This window comes from Rosa chinensis, chromosome 5 (assembly GCF_002994745.2).
Source record: "Rosa chinensis cultivar Old Blush chromosome 5, RchiOBHm-V2, whole genome shotgun sequence".
Classification (NCBI taxonomy): domain Eukaryota; kingdom Viridiplantae; phylum Streptophyta; class Magnoliopsida; order Rosales; family Rosaceae; genus Rosa; species Rosa chinensis.
Genome location: NC_037092.1, coordinates 1,031,239 through 1,053,874, shown reverse-complemented (window position 1 = coordinate 1,053,874; position 22,636 = coordinate 1,031,239). Strand labels below are relative to the sequence as shown.

Here is a 22,636-nt window from a genome sequence, read left to right as displayed (position 1 = left end):
ATGAGTTTTGCATCTGTCGCCCACCCCCAGACCAACGGTCAGGTCGAAGCAGCAAACAAGATAATCAAAAAGCTGCTGAAGAAAAAACTCGACAAAGCAAAGGGTCTATGGGCGGAGAAACTCCCGGAAGTTCTATGGGCCATCAGAACAACCCCAACTTCCGCAACTGGTGAAACTCCTTTTTGCATGATGTTCGGAACGGAGGCTGTCCTGCCTATTGAGGTCTCTCAACCTACCGCCAGAGTCGAGGGCTACCGCCCAGAGACCAACACTGACGGCATCAACCTGGACAAGGACCTCCTGGAGGAAAAGCGACATAAGGCCCACCTATGCAACCTGCAAAACAAGCAGCGGGTATCGCGTTTCTACAACGCCAGAGTCAAGGCCCGGAACCTCCAACTGGGGGACTGTGTAATGAAGGAAGTCATTCCACCGCCAACAAAGCTTCGCCCAACTTGGGAAGGTCCATACAAAATTGTGGAAGTCGTTAGCCCAGGCACCTTCTACTTAATGGACAAGGATGGCGTCACAACGACCCACCCTTGGAATACCAAACACCTTCGGTATTATTACAAATAGTCATACCGCTACCCAAGAGCATCTTGACTTAGCTAAATTTTTGTTCAATATTTAGCTAAGGGAAGCTACCCAACGGGTACTACCCCTCTTTTGTAAACGCTGATCAGTCAGCTATCAATGAAACGAGGAATTATTCAAACCATTGTTACCAAGTCTAGCACTGAGGGCAACTGGCAACGCCAGGAATCGTCAGCGGACCACGTCCGCTACGTGGTGCACTTGGACCAATTTTAATTCCTTTAATGTTTCATTTCTTGGCAAAAGAAAAATCTCTACGTCAAAACTCTAGCGGTACAAGCACATCATGACAAACTCTGAAATTTCATTTCAGGGCTGGGACTCCCCACCCAAAGTAGTTCATTATTACAAAGTGTCAAAAAAAAAAAAAAAAAAACTATGGAAGTCTCAGCTAGCTTCAGCGGTTGTCTTCAGCTTCTGCGGCTTCAACAGGCGGCGGCACGACCGATCGGCTCGCCTGATCGGACCCTCGAGCTGTCGGACTGGGAGTCTCTATAGTACCGTCCGCCCGGGTGTGTGCCTCCAGAAATCCGGCACGTGACACCTCCGACGGGGTCTGCTGGGGAGTCTGCCGGGACCTTTCCGGCGGAAGGGAGCCACTTTCCCCGCTGCCTGAATGAGTACCCGCCGCAGGGTCAGGCACGACTTCTGTCTCCGGCGGGACACTCTCGACCACCGGCACGTCGGGCTGTGACGCCTTTGCAAAGTCAATGGCGCCCTTCCGCGTCAACATGTCTATATTGGCCAGGGCCCCAGACTTCGCCGCTTCGGTCAATGTCTTTTTATACTCTGCCGACAGCTTGAACGCTTCAACGGCGGCGGCCGCAGAGGAACGCTGTTCATTTTTCAGGCGGTTAACCTCCCCGTCCAGCCGCTGCACCTCATCCAGTCTGGCGGCAGACTCCCGCTGCACAATAATGAGCTTCTTATCTTTAGCGGCTATCCGCTCCTGCAGCAGCGCGATCTCCTGCTCCAACTTGGAGACGCGCTCATTCCTCTCCAGATCCCGCCGGATAGCCGCATTAAGCTTGCCACGAGCGTCCGCATAATCACACTCCGCCTTGACCAGTCCCCGCTCGACCTCCGCCAGTCTCTCCTTGGCCTCCGCCAACTCCCTCTGGAGACCTCCGATTTCTCCCCTGAGCTCTTCCTCAATCCGGGGCTGCTTAGACGCCGCCTCGAACATACCATGTAATCCCACAGATATTTGACCAAACGCCGAGTTGAAGGGCGATTGGTCAATTGCTGTCGGGCGCGATAGGCCCGCCAGACCCCCGAACCCCAGCCGCTCGCACAAATGGAAAAGGAACGCCCGCTCCCCTTCTGTCATGAATGGCGCATACTCGGCGAAGGAGTCCAGATCACTGGCGGCTGCCGCCTCTCCCTCCGCCACTGCAACCTTCGACGCAGCTTGCCGGGCCTTCTTTTGTTGGCGGACTCCGATCACCACCCCTTCTTCCTCTTCCTCGACGGGGGAGTCAGGCTGCCGGCGTTTTTTCTCCAGCGCCCTTTGTGTCCCAGCAGCGGTCCTCGTCACCCGCACCGGCGGCTCACCCCTGGACTCGGTGGCAGTCTCCGTCGGCTGCACCGTCTTCTTTTGAGGACCGCGCCGGGTGGTAGGCATCCGCTCCCGCGGCCCGGTAGCAACAATCCCCCTATCCCCGCCGCCCGCTTGAGTATCCGCCTGTACTACCGGCAGACCATCCTCACCCAGATGGGAGTGGTGCGGCATCGGCAGCTCCACCGCAACCGCAGACTGGCTCAGCACCAGCGTCTCCGGGTTCACCACCGTCTGCTGGGCCGCCAGCCCCTCGGCATACATAGCCTCCAGAAAATTTTCTATCTCGGCACGATCCATTGCTTTTTCGAAAGCGTCGCGACTAGATTTGTTACCGGGCGGGGTTTCTGCAAAGAAAAACACAAACACCCGTCAGTCCGGATCACTTACAAAAAAAGAGAGGTGTGGCGGAAATGTTCTCACCAATAGAACGAGTTAGCCGCAGGTCGACCAGCAATTCCCAACCGGTCAGAAGACGGAAGTCAAGCAAATTGCGGTTCCGCCAGCAGCCAAGGATCCTCGCCACGCGACACTCCTCTTCGCGCGTCAAAATGTACCTCAGTCCCGCTGCACAAACACAATAGTCATTAACAAAAAGCGCAGGTTTGCAAAAGTTTGAACCCGCCAGTTATTTTTAGCGGAAACCAGTTGCCAACCTCGGATGGGCTGGAATTCCGACTTAGTCTTAAACGTCGGCCCTCCACATTCGACCTGGTGTGGTATTCCAAGCCATCTGTGGTGACGCAGAAGGTCCCCCGCCAGTAGGACATTGATTCCCTTAGATTCTCAATCAACTTGGGCGCTCCCTGGCGGCGGCTCAGGTTCACACACCTTCTGCAACCTCGGCGCTTCACATACACTAGCTCGTAGAAATGAAGCACTTCCGCCACGGTAGGCCCCTCGCACCCCGACAAGCGCCACAAGGAGTTCATCGCCAACATCAACCGCCACATGTTGGGACAGATCTGACCAAAGGCAAGGCCAAACTCGCACACAAGAATTTGGAGATTGGGCACCAGCGGGAATGTCACTCCTTGGCGGAATATAGCCTCGTGCACGGCAGCACATCCCGCTGAGAGCATCGAGGCCTTCTCATCCGCTGTCGGCGGGCGCAGCTTCACCGAGCCCGGCAACCGGAACGTCCGCTTCATCCGATTAACAGCGGCGGCATCCATCCGCCCACCTGCCTCGTCGACGGCGGTGCTGTCTGAGAGGTACCACGCCGACTCGACATTTTGGCCCTGCACTTCCCCTTCGCCAGCGGAGCCGCTAGCAGCACTATTGCTCGCCAAACGCTCGTCGCGCCCAGCAACCTCACCCGCCCTAGAGCTCTCTGGACGCGAACCACGATCCATAGCTACTTCCCAGGGGATGGTCTGAAGTGGCTCAACTTCAAGCGGTTCTGGCAGTGAGGTTCCTGCATGGGCAGACGGACGCAACGAGTCAATAAAAGTCATATCCGCCACGCTGAACGACACGTCAGACCCGGAATCCTCACTGCTCGAAATCTCTATAACGTTGGCCATCCCAAACCCTAAAACCCACATCAGTCAGCACAAATACAGATCTAACCTACTCTCACATCAGATATAGCCAAAGATGTCAAGAACAATTACCCACAAAAATACCAAAACAAAAACAACCACACACTCAACCCAGATTGGACCGTCTAGCAAAGCCCAAAACCCCAACTTTCTGTCAAACACCGTAACCTCCCTCAAATCTCTCCCTACACCCTCCGAGAATAACACAGAAGCAATGTCATACCATTAACAGAAATACCAAAACCCAGAAACCACCATTGCAGATTCAATGAAACAGGAAAAGGATCCGAAATACCAACCTCACGTCGAAGACTTTGGAGTGCAGCTCGTCTTCACTGACAGATTTCGTCCTCTCCAGTCCGACTACTCCACGCAAACCCGGGGATCTCCTTCGCAATTCGCAGACGAACAAGGCTCGAAGGAGGCAACTCAGATTTGAAGATTTTCCAGAAGTGTCGAAACTCGCTCAGTTCCCCCCTTTTTATGTCAACATCAAGTAATCCTGAGCCGTCCGCTACAAAACGACATCACGTAGCAACCGTACACGTGTCCCACGTCTTCACTAACTCCCTGGATTAGCCGAGGCGTCGCCTCGGTTACGAAATCCATCATTACTCACATTAATGACGAGAAGACGGCTAGGCTTAGCAGACAAACCTCCACACGCTAACCCTCTAGGAGTTGGCCACGTGTCAACCGTCGTCTTCTTCAGCTTCCAAGGGAAGTCACCACTTGAGAAGAAACCCCAAGTGACGGAGTCTCCGCTGAGCGAAACCCCGCCAGCGGACCTTCACTTGCCATTCTCCAAGTGACGGAGTCTCCGCTGAGCGAAACCCCGCCAGCGGACCTTCACTTGCCATTCTCCAAGTGACGGAGTCTCCGCTGAGCGAAACCCCGCCAGCGGACCTTCACTTGCCATTCTCCAAGTGACGGAGTCTCCGCTGAGCGAAACCCCGCCAGCGGACCTTCACTTGCCATTCTCCAAGTGACGGAGTCTCCGCTGAGCGAAACCCCGCCAGCGGACCTTCACTTGCCATTCTCCAAGTGACGGAGTCTCCGCTGAGCGAATCCCCGCCAGCGGACCTTCACTTGCCATTCTCCAAGTGACGGAGTCTCCGCTGAGCGAAACCCCGCCAGAGGATTTTCTCACTTGTCGTCTCAGGTGACAGTCCACTGAGCGACACCCCGCCAGCGGAACTTTTCTTGTCACCATCGAAGTCTCCACCGGAACTTCCTTCGTCATTCGGTAAACGGGGCGTCCTCCGCTACACAGCACACCGCTAGCGGACCCCCTTTCTCATCTGACAAGCTGCGTACTTTATTCAGCGCAATACCGCTCAATAAAATACCACCAAGCACGTCTACTTGACGCTGCTTCCTGCTACATCTAGCAGGGGGACTTCCGCCAGCGGCGGATCCCGAGGCCACGCCTCTCTGACAACGCCGCCACGCGGAGTTACGGTCAGAATGTCCCTACGGGACACGGGGACTAGTCAACAGTCTACGACAGCCCTGATCAGGTACGTTGACCCCCGTCACTTGGGTGCTAAGATTGGGCTCGCAACCCAACACCCTCTGCTCCGTGCAGCGCTGCTCCATGCAGCTCCCCCTCAACAAACAATAATAGCGACCATCCGGAGGTCCATCTTAGCCGGGGAGTGGGGGACTCCCTGGGGGGCCTAGCAGGGGCCCACCCGAAAGGGCACAAAGCGTTTGCTCAGTAAATCCATGGTTGACGACGCACTGACGCTAATTATGCTTCTGCAAAGTCTAGCGGGAGAAACGATTCAAACCGCCGATCAACTCCCCAACCAAGATTGCCCTCCTTGACTGGGGATTTGGGGGACTTGTACATACATGTGCATTTGCAAGCATAATTAGCTATAATGAGCCACGCTCATTGTACCGCCAGGGGTACCAACGCCCACCATATAAGTGACTGGCGTAAAGACAGCTAGCCAGGTTACCGCCTGAGCCCCGGAGCAACCCCAAAGCACCGCAGACGCGCCGCCACGCGCCGTGTCAAGTTAGCATCAGAAGCTACTGAAACTGGGAACTGAAGCACATCAGTCCCACATCGAAAACAAGGAGAAGATCATCCTCTTCCTCACCTATAAAAGGTCCTCTCCTCTCTCCTCATTTATTACGCATTTAATACTTGCTTACGGTTACTTTGTCAACATAAATACATCGACTAACTTAGGCATCGGAGAGCTGAAGACCGCCCAGCGCGGTCTCCCTCTGACGCCCCTTTGTATTTTCACTTGACAGGTAACGGGAACCACAACAACACAAGTATCGATCCGCCCATCGGATCAACGTTAGCTAAAGTCCTGCTACCGCTAGACTTTTAGACATTAACAAAGAGTGTAACTGTTAACCAAATAGTCACACTCAAGTATAAGGGGTACAAGTAATAGTATAGGGATTTAAGAAAGGTTGTCGAACCCATGAGGATTGGATTCCTTTCACTAGCTAGGGTGTGAACCTAAGGAGAGCTAGAATATGCAAATGTACAATCACAAACCTAAATTCACAAGGAAATCTAGGCTCATGGTGAGTATGTGCAAGATGGAGTAGTGATTTGATTTTGGTTTTTTTAAGATAGTTTTGAATTGAGAACAACTAAATGCTCAAATGTAAACTAAATTACTCTAAACTAAACTAGTGATCAAATGGATGAAAGTTAGGATTTAGATTGTCTACCACTAACCTCCCTTGCAAGTATTGATGCATTTCTATATGAATGATGCTAAATTAATTAACCAATTTCTCTCCTTGCATCCCTCTCGGGTATGACAAGGGACATGCTCCTTTTGTGATATCAAGCAACCCTTCTCGGGTATAGTACTTAACTACTTAAGTCATGCATTTCAATCCGGTTAGGTATCTAGTGCATTACCCTAAGTGCATAAAGTTTGGAGATAAATAAATCATGCAAACCAACCAAGCTTATCTCTAAGTGATTGTAATTCACAACCCCTACATGCACACCTAGTGTGCTTTCATGCTTTAACATTCAAAGGTTACCAATCTCTAAATATTATATCATGACATAGCAAACACACACACTCAAAGTGGTAAAGTCTAAGCATATGCATTCAACTCTTGAACTAGCATGTAGGCATGTTAAAGAAATTTTTATAACATCATATTATAGCATCAATCCATACAAGATTGGCTAGGGTTTTCAACCCTAGCCCCAACAAAGTAACTACTCACTCATTTTCATACAAATTAACACCAAATCTAAAATATATCAAGGAAAATGAAGGAGTTTAAGGAAAGAGTGAACTAGTTGAAGCTTGAAAAATTGATGGCTAGCTCCTCCTTGTCCTCCTTGATTGCTCCTTGGATTCTTCTTGATGGTGGAAATGATGGATGATGGACTTCTTTTTTATGGTGGATGAATAGAATGGTGATAAAGATATGATGCTTCTTTGGCTAATTTTGAGTGTTAGTGATGGAGTTTATGGTGGTGGAAGATGCAGTAGTAAGGGGAGTATGGATATTATGGTTTAGGATTTTGGGAGGTGGATATGGAGGTTTTATAAAGGACATGAAGAGAGAAAGAAGATGTAATAGGGTGGAATAAGTGATGCCTTAAAAGTGAGATAAAGGGATGCTTATATAGAGAAAAGAGAGAGGAGTAAAATGATGAATGGAAGCAAAAGGGAGCAGCTCAAGCATGGAGGTGGAGTATGAAAGTGATAATAGATCCTAAAAACAAGAGAAAAGAGTATGGAAGAGATTGAGTAAAAAGAGGGAAGTAATGATGAGCTATTAAAGAGAGTAAAGTAGAGAAATATGGCTAAGGGAGAAGAGAGGAGCAGCTAGCTCTCTTTATTATGTATAGGAAGCATGTAAATGAAGAGTATTGGAGTGGTTTTGGGTCACCAAAGTCAAGTAGACAAGCATGGGAGAGAAAATATGCAAAGGATGCCTATTATCCAAAAGATAATATGATGGATTAATCTTGTCATAGTCTTGTAGGATTCTTCTAGGACTTTCCTTGATAATCTCATTATCATAAACCTTTCAAAAATGCACAGAAAAATAGTCCAAAATGGATTCTCGGCCAAGTTACCCTTATTCGACTAGGATTCGTTTTCTGCTTCTGAAGCTTCCTTCAATTGAATCTCCACTGAGACTTCTGAATTGGCCCTCGACTTCGTCATACCAAATGTTCCTCAATAAGTGTTGATCATCCTGGTAAAATTTCAGAGCTTAGTTCACCGTGTTTTGGCCGAAATACGTACAGGTCCGGTTTTTGCCTTTTCCATCTTTTAGTCAGAAACTTGGACTTATCTTTTGAAGGTCTTCCACTCCCAAATAGCTCTTGCACTCTTTATAAGAAATGATCCTTAGATGTCTAGAATGAATCTGGAAAGTTTCAATTCATTTGAAGTTTGTTTGTTCAGGCTGCCGACCCTCCTTTGTTGTCTAGCTTACTTTCTCCTAGCTAAAGTAAGAAAATGTGCTAAAGTTGACTTTTTAGTGCATTTCCATGCTTCTCCATCATTTCCTAGCATTATAAGAAAAACAAAATAAATAAATAAATATATATAAATAAACACAAAGGTTAAGCAAAAGTACAATATTAGGGAAATAATGGAATTAGATTAGTCAACATTAAATTGGACTTTAGAACAAGTATTTTCCATGTTTTAGGGCACAAATATGTATATGAATTATGATCCAATAGTAACACCTCGAACCCGAATTGAAATCACCAGAATTTCACCAAGTTTACCTTTGATCAGGGGAATTCAACAGAACCGCTGCTCTTGCATATCGCCTTCTAGTTGAAAAGGAGGGAGTGTGTACCTCAGCATTTCCTCATCAACCTATGGCTTACCTGACAAATTCTTCACGAGAATCAAAGATGGTGATGCCAGTCATGGTGTGATCTGTGTCAGCGACAAGAGAGACCAAGTAAAGAAGAAAATCACGTGGCTTCGCGAATAAGTTTACTTGAATCTTTCCTTCACAAAATTGTGATCGGATTGATAATTAATATCAAATCCTATGCCTTGCTATGTTATTTATTGGTGATGTAATGAAAGCGGAAAGCTTCATGCGAATTGTAAGAGAAGAGAGGGGGGAATTTCTCGAGGGTTCCAGAGAGACCAAGAGAGAGGGCGATGCTGCTTTCTCCCTTCCATGTTGTAGGTACACAATTTGTATATGTAGTGTTGGCATTCCCATACAACGAAGTGAAGAAGCCTACAAGCTGATCTTCGAGAATTTCAGGTAAATGTATCTCATGCATAAGCATGGGATTGCAACATGTGTTGCAATCCCCGAGTTAGTTCCAGTCTGTTCAAGTCGGCCCTATGATTTAGGAAGGTCGATTTTGGGGAAGTATCTTTCGGGTTTTAAGTTTAGGGTTTAGGTTTATTTTTAATTTATTGAATATCTTTTATTGAAAGTTATTTCCTATTAGGAGTCCAATTAGGGTTGAGTCATGATTATTGAGGATCTATTTTCTCCTCAATATATTAACAAAGTGTGCATTCATTTTGGGGAGGGATATATACGCAAGAATTGTTGTGAGTCGTGTTTCCCAAGATCAAGTTTCATAGGAGTCCAAAAACACTTGTTCCTTGTCTAAGTGTTTTTGCTCATTCATACACATTCATTGATTCTCTCGAGATCAGTAGAGAGGTTGTGAAGCAAGAAGAATGATAGTTGTAGATCGTTCAAGTGAAGAAGGCGGTTGAAGACAAACAGCTAATTAGTTAAGTCTAGTGATTGTAGCCGAGCTAGTGCTACTTGTGTTTGTAAAGAAACATATCATTCATCATAAGTGAATTGATTTTATTTTAGGTTCTTAAGAATAAGAGCACAACAATATTTTTAATCTCATATTTGAGGTTTCCACTGTGTAACCAAAATTCTGTGTTCTGTCTAAATTTTGGTTTCTGCCTAGTAAGGATTGAAACGTGTCTATCAATCCCCGAAATTCAGAATAACGTTTCATCCAAGTATTTTCACATCTATTTATGCCTAAGATAACCTAAGATGGACAGTCCAGATCAGTCAGTGCTAGGACGAATGGCCCAAATTGCACCATGTTAAATTTTTGGTTAATTACTTATTCTCTTTCTTTCTTTTTTCTTCGTTTTTCATAATATGTAACCTGAGTATTCTGAAATTCCTCCGAACTCGCCATAACATGAACTTTCATCAAGCCCTTATAAGTTGATGTTTGCTTTTAAATCATCAAAACAAATTCTTAAACATCTTGTTATTATATGTACTTTTATAAAGTTCTCGGGTATTACAAAGAGCACAGTACCTTGGGCTTTTTGACCAAAGTTTTAACAGGTCTTCACTCTTCACTAAATTTTCTTCTAGGATTTTATATACCCAATATTTTTCACTAAGTACTTGAAGGTTTGTCCTATCAAGTTTTTTCTTGGTCAGGTCTATCTTGCTGAGTTTAGTCTCACTAAGTTGAGTTTTGGTGAGTTCAAGTTCAGTTATTTCTTGGTCACCATGCTGGCTTGGCGCGAAACCCTTATGATACTTATACTTGTGTTATGGTAAGAATGAAATTTTGTGGATTCCATTATTGACATCGAGGGCTATGCACCCTGCATGTGTCTATGAGAATGGGCTAATAGGCAAAAGTAAAATTATTGCCTAATATAACATCACCATTCATTTCAGGAAAAACTATAATTTTTGGTATTACATATTTAACACCATTTAACCATATTGCTACTTTTTTAGCTTTATGTTCAATTTTTATATCTTTCCCCTTTATACATGTGACATTAATGGGGTGTTTCATTAATGTCCATTTTTCAGGTGGTAGAGTGTTAGGTCTGCATGCACAGACTGTTGCTCCCGTATCTATTAATGAACACAAGCTATATGGTTTATAGCCTACAGATTTAAATTCTCCTAAGACATATGTATATCTCTTTTCCCCTTGGCTTGGGGCAAAAATGATATCTTCATTCCCAGTAGGAATGCAATACATTTCACAAAATTTTATAATTTCATTTACTTTCATTTCTTTCTTTTTCTTTTTCTTTTTCATAATTTGTTCCAGGCATTATAGGGATTTGTACTTGTTTTAGTGCAATTGCTTCTTCCTTTTCTTTTTCTAAGTCATTGTTTGACTATATGAGGTTTAGTTTCTTGTAAACTTAACATGTGTGGAAACTCTAGTTAACACTTTTTATATTTAAAAAATTGTGACCATCTTTTTGTGTTTTTTTATCGACTCAGGGCTAAATAATTGACATGTTTCATGTTGTTTAGTAAGGGCATAAACTTGTTCTACTATTTTAATAGGGAAAAATTCATGAATAGTACTCGAAGTAAGACCCACTACGAATTTCAGTACTTAAATTTTCAAAACATAAACTTTGGTACATGAAATTTCAAAACCGACCCAATAAACATACATGACGTCAATGACGCCATTAGTTTCGTGCCAGCTGTCATATTTCAAGGGGTAAAATGGTCTCTTCAAATTTTTTACTTAGAGCACTCAGCTGTCTCTCTTCTTTTATTCTGGGCACCCAGCTCTCTTACCCTCACTCCTTTTTTTGTTTAATTATTTTTCTAGTTTTTCTTTCTCTCTCTTCTTCTTCTACATCTCTCTCCTCCTCCCATTGGACTCTCAAAAACGACAATCTTGGTTCCTTGCTTTCTTTGAAGATTGAAACAAACTGATGAATGATTTCCAGCACTTCCTGTTCCTACAAAAACTTCACAAATGCACCAAATTTCCAATCAACAAGTAATCCAACAAATTATACCACTCCTCAAACCTTAAATTAAATATATCGCAAGGAGGAAAAAAAAAAAAAAGAGAAGAAGACTAGGATTAATCTGAGCTGAGCGACTCACCACTATACTTTTGAATTAGAAGTCGCTAGTTTTCTTATCTGGGTTGCTTCATATCTCTCTCTCTCATTATGGTCCAAAAAAATATACACCCTCTCGTCACCATCTCGTCAAACAACAACAAGAAGAAGACCCATTGCCCTCATCCCTTATAGACTTTCCTCTATAATTCAAGTCTTCGATTTCCATGATTCCAATGAAGGCCGATTAACAACAGAAACAACGAGAACTATAGCACCTTAGGTACAATTACAAGAACCCAAAATTCCCAATTCATTGGATTCATGAATCCCTAATCTTCTGGGTTTGGTTCTTCAACCAAATTTCAACCCATACCTCCGACGCACTTATTGGAGCCCTCACTCTCTTCTTCTCCGCTCCAATCTCCACACACTACAAGAATAAGTTAATCACACGACACTCATCATACGACACATGAGTTTTTGCTGTCGTCTGAGTTAGTCAGACGACAGATTTTTTAAATCGGTCGTCTCATCTCTACTCAGCCAACACATCGTCATTTGGTAAATTTAAGAGATTTCAGACAACACTAACAAGGAGATCTGTTGTCTGGAAAAAAAAAAAAAAAAAAACTAAAATATTTAATTTACATTTATTTGAGTGAAAACACTCACAACCTAGCCCATCTGAAAGTGTTCCCTCCTTAGCTACTCCCTTCCAAATCGTTCTCAGCCTCTCTCTCACTCACCATCGTTCTCAGCCTCTCTCTCACTCACCATGGTTCTCAGCCTCTCTCTTACTCCCCATCGCTCTCAGCCTCAATCCTACTCACCCTTGTCAAGCCTCTCAGCCTCACTCTCACTCAACCTCGTCTCTCTCCGTCGCGCGCGCCTTCAGTCTCTCCACCACGGGTTCTCTCTCCGTCAGTCTCCCTCAGTCGCGACTCCATATCTCTCTCTCTCTCCCCCTCCCCCTTAAGGATCCACGGGTTCACTCTTCAGCCTCCATCTCTCTCTTCTTGTAAGTTTTTCTCTTTTCAGATTCAGTTCAATTCTTTGTTTTATTTCATTGGGCTTTGATTGGGTTTACAGATATGATTGGGTTTATTGCAAAAATCTCAACTCTTCCCCGTCTTCTTCTGTTGGTCTATCAGATTTTGTGACACGGGTTGGGTGCACCGGCGTTGTGTTTTTGGTTGAGGAGAAAGATGAAGGACTCAGATTGTAATTTTTAATAATAAAATTCAGGTATGACCATATGATATTGTGGATTCATATGGATTTTGGTAAATTTGTTTAGGTTTTTAATCAAAAGCGAACCGGGCCTGTCTGAAGCTTAGGATTTATAGCTAGCTATTTGGTAATCTAAGATGGTGTCTGTTTGGTTTTTAATATTTGGTTCGATTGAGTGTGTTGAATTAGTTTCTGGGTTCACTTGGTTGGAATTGGATCTGTAGAAATTGGAATTGAGTGTATTGAACTAGTTTCCACTTGGTAATGTCTTCAACAATGTTGCTTCAAACTATGATACAATGAACGATTTGATGAGTGTAGGATTACACAGATTATGGAAGGATGAGTGTAGGGTACTGAATCTATTTTGGAATTGGGGTTGAACTATTGGACAGTTTGAGCTTTGAAGAGAAGAATTTGTGGGTTTTTCTATATCAGAAACTGTTGAGATTGATTTTATTTTGTGTTTTCCTAAATTGCTAATATCAGTAATATGCTATCGTTGAGTTGATTGTTGAATAATGAATATGGAGCATTTTTCTTACTGCATATTGTTAAAGTCAAGTAGTGGATAAGAGGATGGAAGTCAATGAAGGGAATATCAGGAATGAGAATATCAAAGTTCATATCCTAATATGATGAAGAATCGGTTTAAGGAAATGAAGGGAATATCTCAAATTGTATCTGTTATAGGTTTCTTAATTCTTATTTTGTTTTACAGTCTATATATCATCTCATCCCACTTTCTTTCTATATTTCAAAATTTGGAGTCAGTGCTACTCACAATGGATAACTAGACCTGTATTTTCCTTTTCTTTTTGCCTAGAGATAGTAAACTGAAGTTAGGATATGGAAACTAAAGAGCTTGTGAGGATAAAGAACAATGGAGCTAGCATTTTGCATTGAGAATGGTTAACAGTTATATTTGCCCAAGTTTCAATGGAAGATTTTGTCATTTAATCATTAAAAAAAAAAAACTCATTGCACTTCGTAAAGGTCAAGTACTAGTTTAGTTAATGGAAGTGTCAAATTTTGCATCCTAAAATGGATGTTGAAAACCCAAGAAGTGAGTAGATTTTCTAGGAGGAAAGCGAAAGTGAGTTTATCTGAAATGGGCTGATGTGTTGTTGATTCTCTTACTTATTTCTTCTGGTCTATTTAACAACTTATTGCTTTGAATATTACGGTTAGATACGTAAGTAGGAGTATTTTGATACATTTACCTCTGAGTTTATAGAGTCAAAGTGATACAGAGTCCAGCTATTGATGCATACCTCACTCTTTATGTTTAACTTAATAAGACAAAGTTTTTGCTTCATATGCAGCATTTGCTTTGAGTTGTCATATTTTATTGGAATTAGACTGTTGTATCTGTATTGTGATCGATTCTACAAATGGATTTGTTATATAGGTGTTCTTTGTGGACTGATTGTTACTTTCTTACTAATGTTCTATAGTGATTGCAGGAACTTCCGGGCACAATCACTAGCTAATGCACATGCAGCTTTCTAATTGGACTTTCTAATGACAGGTTGATGTACTTTCCAAGGGGACTAATTTTAATTGTATTGGTGATTGGGTTGTGGAGGCCACTGTAAAGTAAGATTAGTTTGCACGCACATTTTCTTCTACTTATTTATATATTATCTATCTAAAAGAGTTTCCCTTGGTGCTTGTTTGTTTGCAATGTTATGAGCATTCACCTGACGAGTGCAAAGTCTTTGGTTGGAGTAGTTGGAGTTGCACAAAAGGAAAAGAAGGTATTTACTTCTCAGTTTATGTGCATCTGCATTTTTGAAATAACATTAAATTGATCAAAGCCATTCAAACTAAGTTCTTTGACTGTTTTTGGTGCCAGGGGCGGGATGTGTATGTTATGGTGAGCTTCTTGATGGGAATTCTGGAAGTTTACTTAGTACTGAGTATGTGGTTTTGTCAAGTGAATTTAACACTTTCAGATGATGAATTTTTTACTCAATGCCACTGCTTTTGGAGTGTATAGTTTTTATGAACTGCTGTGAATTTTATTGATTCTCAGTATATGACTTCACATTTTAGATTTTAACTCGTTGACTGAATTGTTGCAAAGTGTGCTGGATTGAATGTCTGCTGGATTGAATGTGTTCTCTGATATAAATTGGATTGAATGTGGTTTTTGTAGGCAGCAAATCCATGCTCCAGCTAATTTAATAAAGGGCACACACCAAATGCTTTCACAAGCAATATAGTGCTTTTAACAGATTACACAGTTTTGCTTTTCTAGGTAAGCTTGAATGTCACTGCCATCATATTTAGATCTTAACACAATTTGATTCGATACCATTTGATTTTATGGATATTTATCGCTTATCTTTGAGCTTCTGGTTTGAATGAAAGTTGAATCGTAGACTCAATGTTAGTAGTCTTAAGTTTGATATTTGGTTCTTGAGTCTATTTAGTTAGAAGTGTGATGCAGCATTTAGCATTTTTACTACTGTGGTTATCTTATCTATTGACTAATGATCTATTCTGTCAGTTTAAATAATTTCAAGTAGTGGCTTGGGTAAGATCGGGGTTTTATTTTTGTCGCTGCTTCGTATTGCTTGGAATGCTAGAAGATTTCTATTTGAACTATTCCGTATGAGTTTTTTGATTTGAGAGCACAACGTTTTTATTGCAGGCCATGCAAATACTGAAAGGCACTTTACATTGTATCTTCATCAAGATTGGGTATCAAGGTGGGCTTTGCTTAAAAATTAGGATCAAGAAGGTTGGTATGCGGAGATAATAATAAAGGCATACGGAGAAAGCTTGCCTTGACCACACTGCTGGCTTAGTTGCTGTGCGTAAATAGTACTATCGTATCTAGTAGTTGGTGACTTATTTTGGTAACCTCCTTGATTGTAGAAGATAGACAATATTACTTGCTATATTGAGGTTACTTTTGGTTAGGATTGCTGGATTTGATCATATCTGGATATGGATATGTACTTTTGGAAATGTTTTGGATTGGTAATGTAAGAACAGATGGCATTGATATATGACAATGTTATATTTTGGATTTGTTCAGGATATGAATGTTCATATTTGCAACAATTGTGCAAAGTTAATTCAGACAACATATATAGGTCAAATAACTGTAGTTTCCAAAGGTATTACACAACTGAAGGGTTCATAAAACCATTGTCTGAGATCCATTCATACAACACATCTAAAAACAGCAAATAATACATGTTGTCTGAACTTATTTCAGACAACAGAAATAACAAATTGATGTCGTTTGATCTCCATTCCGGTAACATGTATAATAAAGTTACTGTCGTCTGATATTGAAATCAAACAACATATATAACAATAATATGTTCATTAAGATTCATTTCAGACAACAGAAATAACACATTATTGTTGTGTGATCTCTATTCCGGTAACATGTATAATAAAGTTACTGTCGTCTGACATTGAAATCAGACAACAGATATAACAATAATATGTTGACTAAGATTCATTTCAGACAACAAAAATAACAAATTGATGTTGTGTGATCTCCATAAGACACAACTAAATTCATTTCAGACAATAGTGTCATTATAACTGTGTGGTGTGAAATTCATTCCAGACATCATGTAGTTGTGTTGCTGTTGTCTGAGATTCATCACACACAATACAGTTTTCCTAAAACTGTTGAGGTAATATAGCTTTTCTCAACAATTAATAAACCAATTGTCGTGTGAGTTTGTAACAGACAACAGTTAAACCTAATTATTTTAATTTGAAAATATTCAGACGACACATACTTAGCTATATATGTTGTGTGAATTTTGAACAGACAATGATTTTTAACTGTCGTCTGAATGAGGTCAATCAGATGACAGGCTACTAGACAACAGCAGCTTTTTCATTCAGACGACAGTTAATGAACTGTCGTCTGTTTAACTTTGTGGTATAGTGACAGCTCTTCTTCTCTATCTCTACGATTACCCGAAACCCAGCCCAGAACAAAACCCATTCTATTTTTTCTTTTTACCTCCGTCTTCTGCTTCTGCTACATTACTGTCAACACCTGAGCAATCCCAATTAAGCCTCACAACCTTACTGCAAAACACATCAAGCCCACCTGATTCATAAAAACAAATAAACCAAAACCGAAAACAAACAGAATTAGGGTCTTACATCTTGGAGAGCTTGTTGGGTGCTCAACCGGTGACCTTGGCGACATGAAGGAGGGCTTGAATTGAGGCCGGGCTGGACTCAATGAGAGCCTAGGCACAGTGAAGATCGGCCCTCGAGGCGGCTGAAGCGGTTGTGGATGTTGAGGTGAGGGGCTGTAATCGGAAGTGGTGAAAGGCGGTGCAGAGGCGTGGTTATCGATGACAACGAAAAGAAGAAGGAAAAGAGATCCCAGAGTTGCAGAGCCATTTCGAGAGAGAGAGAGTCAGAGAGAGGAAACCATTGACAAATGAAAAACCTATTTTACCCTTCATTATATGTGTAATGGCACGACGTCTGACGGAGTCATTGACGTCGTGTACTTATATTGGGTCGGGCTTCATATTTGATGTACCAAAATTTATGTTTTGAAAATTTATGTACTGAAATTCGTAGTGGGCCTTACTTCGGGTACTATTCATGATTTTTTCCCATTTTAATATGATGTTCACTTTTGAATGAAGAAATGGACCATTTTTTCTTATAAATTTCGTTACTAGGGACTCTGGGTATATTCCAATCATTCATGTCAATATTATCATTTGACTGATATTCAATGTTCTTCATTAACTATGTCAGGGATCCTACTTAGGGAAGATCTAGACGAACTAGAGGTAACTGAGTTGAATCTAAACAATCTACTCATGATGAGAAATGACTAGAAAGGCTGGGACGAATTCTTAAGTTTGGAAGACTGAAAAAACCTTAATTTTCTACCTTAGACTCTAGCATCTCTCTTCTCTGCTCATGCCGCATCCGCTCATGCCTCACCCGAGACTCATTGTTTGGACATGGACTTAATGTTTGGTTGGAGAAAGCTATAGGCTAAAGGTGGAAAAGAAGGGGTAAAATAAGTGCTTACAAACTTAAGAAATAGAACCAGACAAATAATCACTTAGCATAAAAGTAGAATATGAGATATTGACTCAAAAACCTCACCTAGGCGGTAATCCACCACCTGGGGATTGAGAAGTTTTAAAATATACAATCAACACTTACGGCTTTGATACCAAAAATCAAGCGGAAGTGGAAATTATATATATATATATATATATATATATATATATATTACAGTGCTTCTCTGCTAAGGATTTCCGCATATATTAAAATATGCAAATTTCTTTCATAGACTCACTTTTCGATTGCATATCCACATCTCGACCGTTCAATTTTTAGGTCCTAATGTATAGATCACTTCTGCAAATTTTCAACTAAATTGATAATCATTAAGGCATTCATAACTGCGATTTGCAATTATAAACATGAACGGTTCAGGTTGGACAGATTCATTTCGTTCATTTATTTAATCTAGTTCGATACCTTAACGATTATCAATTTGGCTGAAAATTTGCATAAGTGATATTAGAACCTAAAAACTGAACGGTCGAGATGTGGATATACAATTGAAAAGTGAGTCTATCAAGGAAATCCGCATATTTTAATTAGAAGAGAAGCACTTATATATATATATATATATATATATATATATATATATATATATCATATCATATCATATCCAGAGCGGAGCTCCGCTTTGAAAATTAATGTGTGAAGTTCGAGTTTTTGGTCATTTTTCAGTCGCATATTCACATCTTGACCATTCAGTTTTTAGGTACTAGTGTATAGATCATCTATACAAATTTTCAGCCAAAATGATGATCGTTAAGGCATTGATAATTGCCTTAAAGCTAGTACGGTTCAAGTTGACAGATTCAGTCTGTCCATTGGTTTAAGTGAGTTAGATATCTTAACGATCATCAATTTGGTTGAAAATTTACAGAGATGATCTATACACTAGTACCTAAAAACTGAACGGTCGAGATGTCGACATGCCACCGAGAAGTGACCAAAAACTCGAATTTCACACATTAATTTAAAAGCGGAGCTCCGCTCTGGATAGGATCTCTCTCTCTCTCTCTCTCTCTCTCTATATATATATATATATATATATATATATAAGATAAAAATTGCAAAAAAAAAAAAAAAAAAACTCTTAGGTAATGCCTAGCTAGGTCTTTGACCACCACCCGGTTAGCGCGTAGCGATTTTTAGAACATTAATTTGAATCATAGTCCAAGAGTTGTTACAGAAAATTTATATATATATATATATATATATATGTGTGTGTGTGTGCGCGCGCGCGCGCGCCCCCCTTAATTTCACAGTAAAATACAATACCGTAGTGTTACATACATTATTGATGGACTCACGGCCATTGTTGACAGAACACAACAACGTAGATCAGGGATGCCATTCTTCAGCAAGCAATCTAGCTAGCTAGCTGAAGTACTACGTAACGTAGATGAAAATCACACTTTCAACCATAAAGAAATAAAGTAAAGAAAAAGCTTTGCCAAGAGGAATCATTCATCTTCATCCGAGAAGACTTAGCTGGACCTAGTCTATGATCGAGGCTGACATTTTTTTCGGAATAATATCAATGAGGCTGCGCAGCAAGTCCTTTATGGTAAACCAAGTAATATTGGTATAGAGACGAAGCTGGAGGAAGAGGAAAAAGGCGACAGGAAAACAAGCAATGGCAATGATGGGGGCAGCAGCCTGATGTAGCCTGTGCCTTATTGTCATGACAAGAGTAGCAGCAAAACCAATCATCAATGCTGCCACTGAAAAAAACAGCATGCTGAGCCCCAAAACAAGCTTTAGAGGCAGAGACATCCGAAAATCTTTCTCATTCATTTTTGATGTAGTGATGGAAAGAAACACCACCACTGAGGTGAAGGCAAAACAAAGAGATGCCACATCAGATGCTGTGAAGACCGTGAATGCAGTTGTGTTGAGGAGCAACGGCTTGCCTGTCTTTGCATCAGAACCGCCAGGCACGGTGTAGATACTTGTAAAAGCAACAGTTGCAATAAGAACTGCAACTATAATGCATGAGTTTGTTGTTCTGATTAACCATTCTTGGCCTTTCTTGACGAGCTTCTCATGCTCTTTTGTGAACAAAGATTGAGGCGTACATTCTTTCTTATTTTGTAGGTTAGCGTGATGTGCAGGCACCATTTTCCTCACTCGCTGCATTGTACATATCAAACTTGTTACATTTTACTCGGTGAAAAAGTGAGCAAAGATATTCGAGTAAAAGAGTAAGCACCTCAAACCATTGAATATCTGACTGCAAGCAAAGGGCTTCCCCGGGCCTCTCCCTTGAGGAAATACCAGTCTTGTATGCAGCTTTATGCAAAATACCATCACCATCTGCATTGAACTTCCAAATGAGCCTCGAATAGTCAAATTTATAAGATTTGAGAAGATTCAAGACATTTGTCCTGCGATTCTGCACAGCAACATGAAATACATTTTCTTTTTTGTGGTTTTCATGCCCGATGGCCTGTGGGAACACTTTCAAGATGGCCTCAACAATCTCTGGGATCCCATTCTTTGCAGCTGCAATAAGTGGAGTGTCACGTTGACCATCAGTAGTATTATTATTAATTTTTGGCATAGGAGCACCAGTAGAATTATTATATTCTTTTGGCATAGCACCATCTGCAGGACCCTGCCATGACTTGTCTTCTTTAGCCAGAATTTCGGTAAGCTTCACCACTATGCCGTGCTGCTTCTTCGTGTCTCTTAGACTTTGGACTGATGGGAATCCTATGCATATTCCAATGTTCATCACAACAGAGACAGATAGGCTAGGTGAACTTGTAGCTTTAATAATTGAATAATTAGTGGTTTATGACAATCTGTACTTGATTGTGTTTGCACATATAATTGCTAGTACTGAGTAATTATAAGTACAAACACAGTATTTGCATAGATGAGTCAAGATCTTTCCTTTCATTACCATGCTTTTTGTCAGTCTTTCGACTTGGATTGACCGGAGATACATTGTTTTCACTTTCATCCTTATCTTCTGGAACTGGAAGGCCTGATATAATAACACATGCAGTTTGAACAAGTTAGATGTTATCAGATATATCTATATATGAATGTATTACAGCTCCTTAAAAGTGAAATGGTAAGCAAATTGGATTGCGGTCTCTGACAGACCGTCATAGATCAGTTTCTCCAATATGTCAAAGGAATATCCACTCTTGAAAGCAGAGGGAATGTCAGCTAGCAGCTGAAAGCAGGTCATGCCATCTGAATCCACCCAATCCTTCGGTATGCGGTATTTTGGGTCTAACAATTCCAGAGCTGTTTCTGCATTATCAAAGATCCACATAATTTTCAGCTTATTAGCAAAAATCTCCCTAGAGTTATTACAACATATACATGTTATAGCAGCATAATGATATTTCATGCACCTCTATTTGGAACACATATCCTATATATGTATCAAACTTTGGATCTCTTACTCACCGATCGAAGGCTGACCAATCGTCTCACCAAAATCTAATAATTGAACGAAGTCTTTTTCATCATGCATATAAATAGCCATAACTGTATTACCATGAAACGAAAGAGTGATGAGAGATTACCAAAGTAATAGCCGCGGATAGCCTCATGAAGCATGGTGGAGGTATTAGACAGGATATGATAATCTATGTCCTTAAGATCGTTCACCAAATTTTTTATCAAATTGGTCTGGCCATAAAGTGCGGCCATAAAAAAAGGTGTTTCACCATTCTTGTTCACTGTCGTCAGCATATGATCGCCACCACAACTCAATATCAGCTTTACCAATTTAACATTTCCTATTGAAGCTGCCTCATGAAGTGGTGTGTTTCCAGATGCATTCGCTGATGAGGGAAATTTTATACCAGCTTCGGCAAAAGGATTGTCTTCGTACACTATCTTCAGCAGAGATCTCACCAATTCCAGGTCTTCACTGTACACTGCAAGGTGAAGAGCCGTATCTCCCAAAGCATTAAGAAGCAGGAACACATCAAAATTGTTTTCCTCGTAAAAGATCCTTATCTCACTCCATTTCTTTTCCAAGAAGAAATTGTAAATACGGGCGACACTTTTATAACTGGGCATATCTCTCTCTTTCTCGCACTATCAAGGGAAATTTTGCCTGGCTTGTTTCACAGAGCGCAAAAAAATAAAAGAGAGTAATATATAGATATATAGAGTATCAGCTTTGCCCTACTCAAGAACCAAAGTATTTATTAGTCATACAGATAAAGGGTTTGTTCTGCAACTTTTTCTTTAATTTCCACTTTTGCTTAACCATGAACAAAATTTCGTGTCTGGAACAATTGCAGCATAACTGCATAAGTGTTCTTATAAAAGACATCTAGTTTGCGTCCTTAAGTAACAAAGTTACAAAGCAAGGCATTCTTCAAGTAACAGAAGTATAGTAACTTTCCAACATTCGGTCTCCTTTTTTTTCTTCAAAATACCATTCACATGCACTCGCTTTTATGTCGTAGTGATGAAGATAATAGGGAGTGGAGTTAGGAAAACGGAACGTGAATATCACCTCTCTCTTATATATCTCAGGCCAACCATCATGAATCAACTCGTTGTGCCCGTTTCTGAGGTATATATTAGCACTAACTTTAGTCAACATCACCCCCATTCAGTTTACAGATCACTCAAAATCAGCCACACCCAACAAAGATTCAAAAAAACACACACACACACACATACACACACACACACACACACACATATATATATATATATATATAGAGAGAGCGTAAAGGCAATAATGGTTCTTATCTCAACTCTATAGTTAACCAACACAAGCTTCAACAAAGATCATAGGCTTTTCCAGTTTC

The 22,636-nt window shown here is 41.4% G+C and overlaps 1 protein-coding gene and 1 long non-coding RNA gene across 4 annotated transcripts; one reads left to right on the top strand and one right to left on the bottom strand.

The window, feature by feature from the left end:
• Positions 1–12,208: 12,208 nt before the first annotated feature.
• LOC112168360 lies at positions 12,209–15,811 on the top strand. Of its 3 annotated transcripts, none has more exons than XR_005810756.1 (6): positions 12,209–12,546; positions 12,680–12,773; positions 14,290–14,518; positions 14,617–14,680; positions 14,920–15,021; positions 15,418–15,811. It is a non-coding gene; the product is annotated as an uncharacterized LOC112168360 (long non-coding RNA). The 3 variants fall into 3 exon arrangements; XR_005810754.1 differs by having other exon boundaries at positions 14,225–14,518; XR_005810755.1 differs by having other exon boundaries at positions 14,216–14,518.
• A 3,265-nt stretch (positions 15,812–19,076) lies between these two features.
• Positions 19,077–21,953, bottom strand: LOC112168293. Its single transcript, XM_024305411.2, has 5 exons — positions 21,389–21,953; positions 20,958–21,110; positions 20,752–20,835; positions 20,056–20,558; positions 19,077–19,976 (listed from the first exon to the last, which is right to left on the bottom strand). The coding sequence occupies exons 1-5, from the start codon at positions 21,888–21,890 to the stop codon at positions 19,341–19,343; spliced, it is 1,878 nt and encodes a 625-aa protein (XP_024161179.1). The 5' UTR covers positions 21,891–21,953; the 3' UTR covers positions 19,077–19,340.
• Positions 21,954–22,636: the final 683 nt, after the last annotated feature.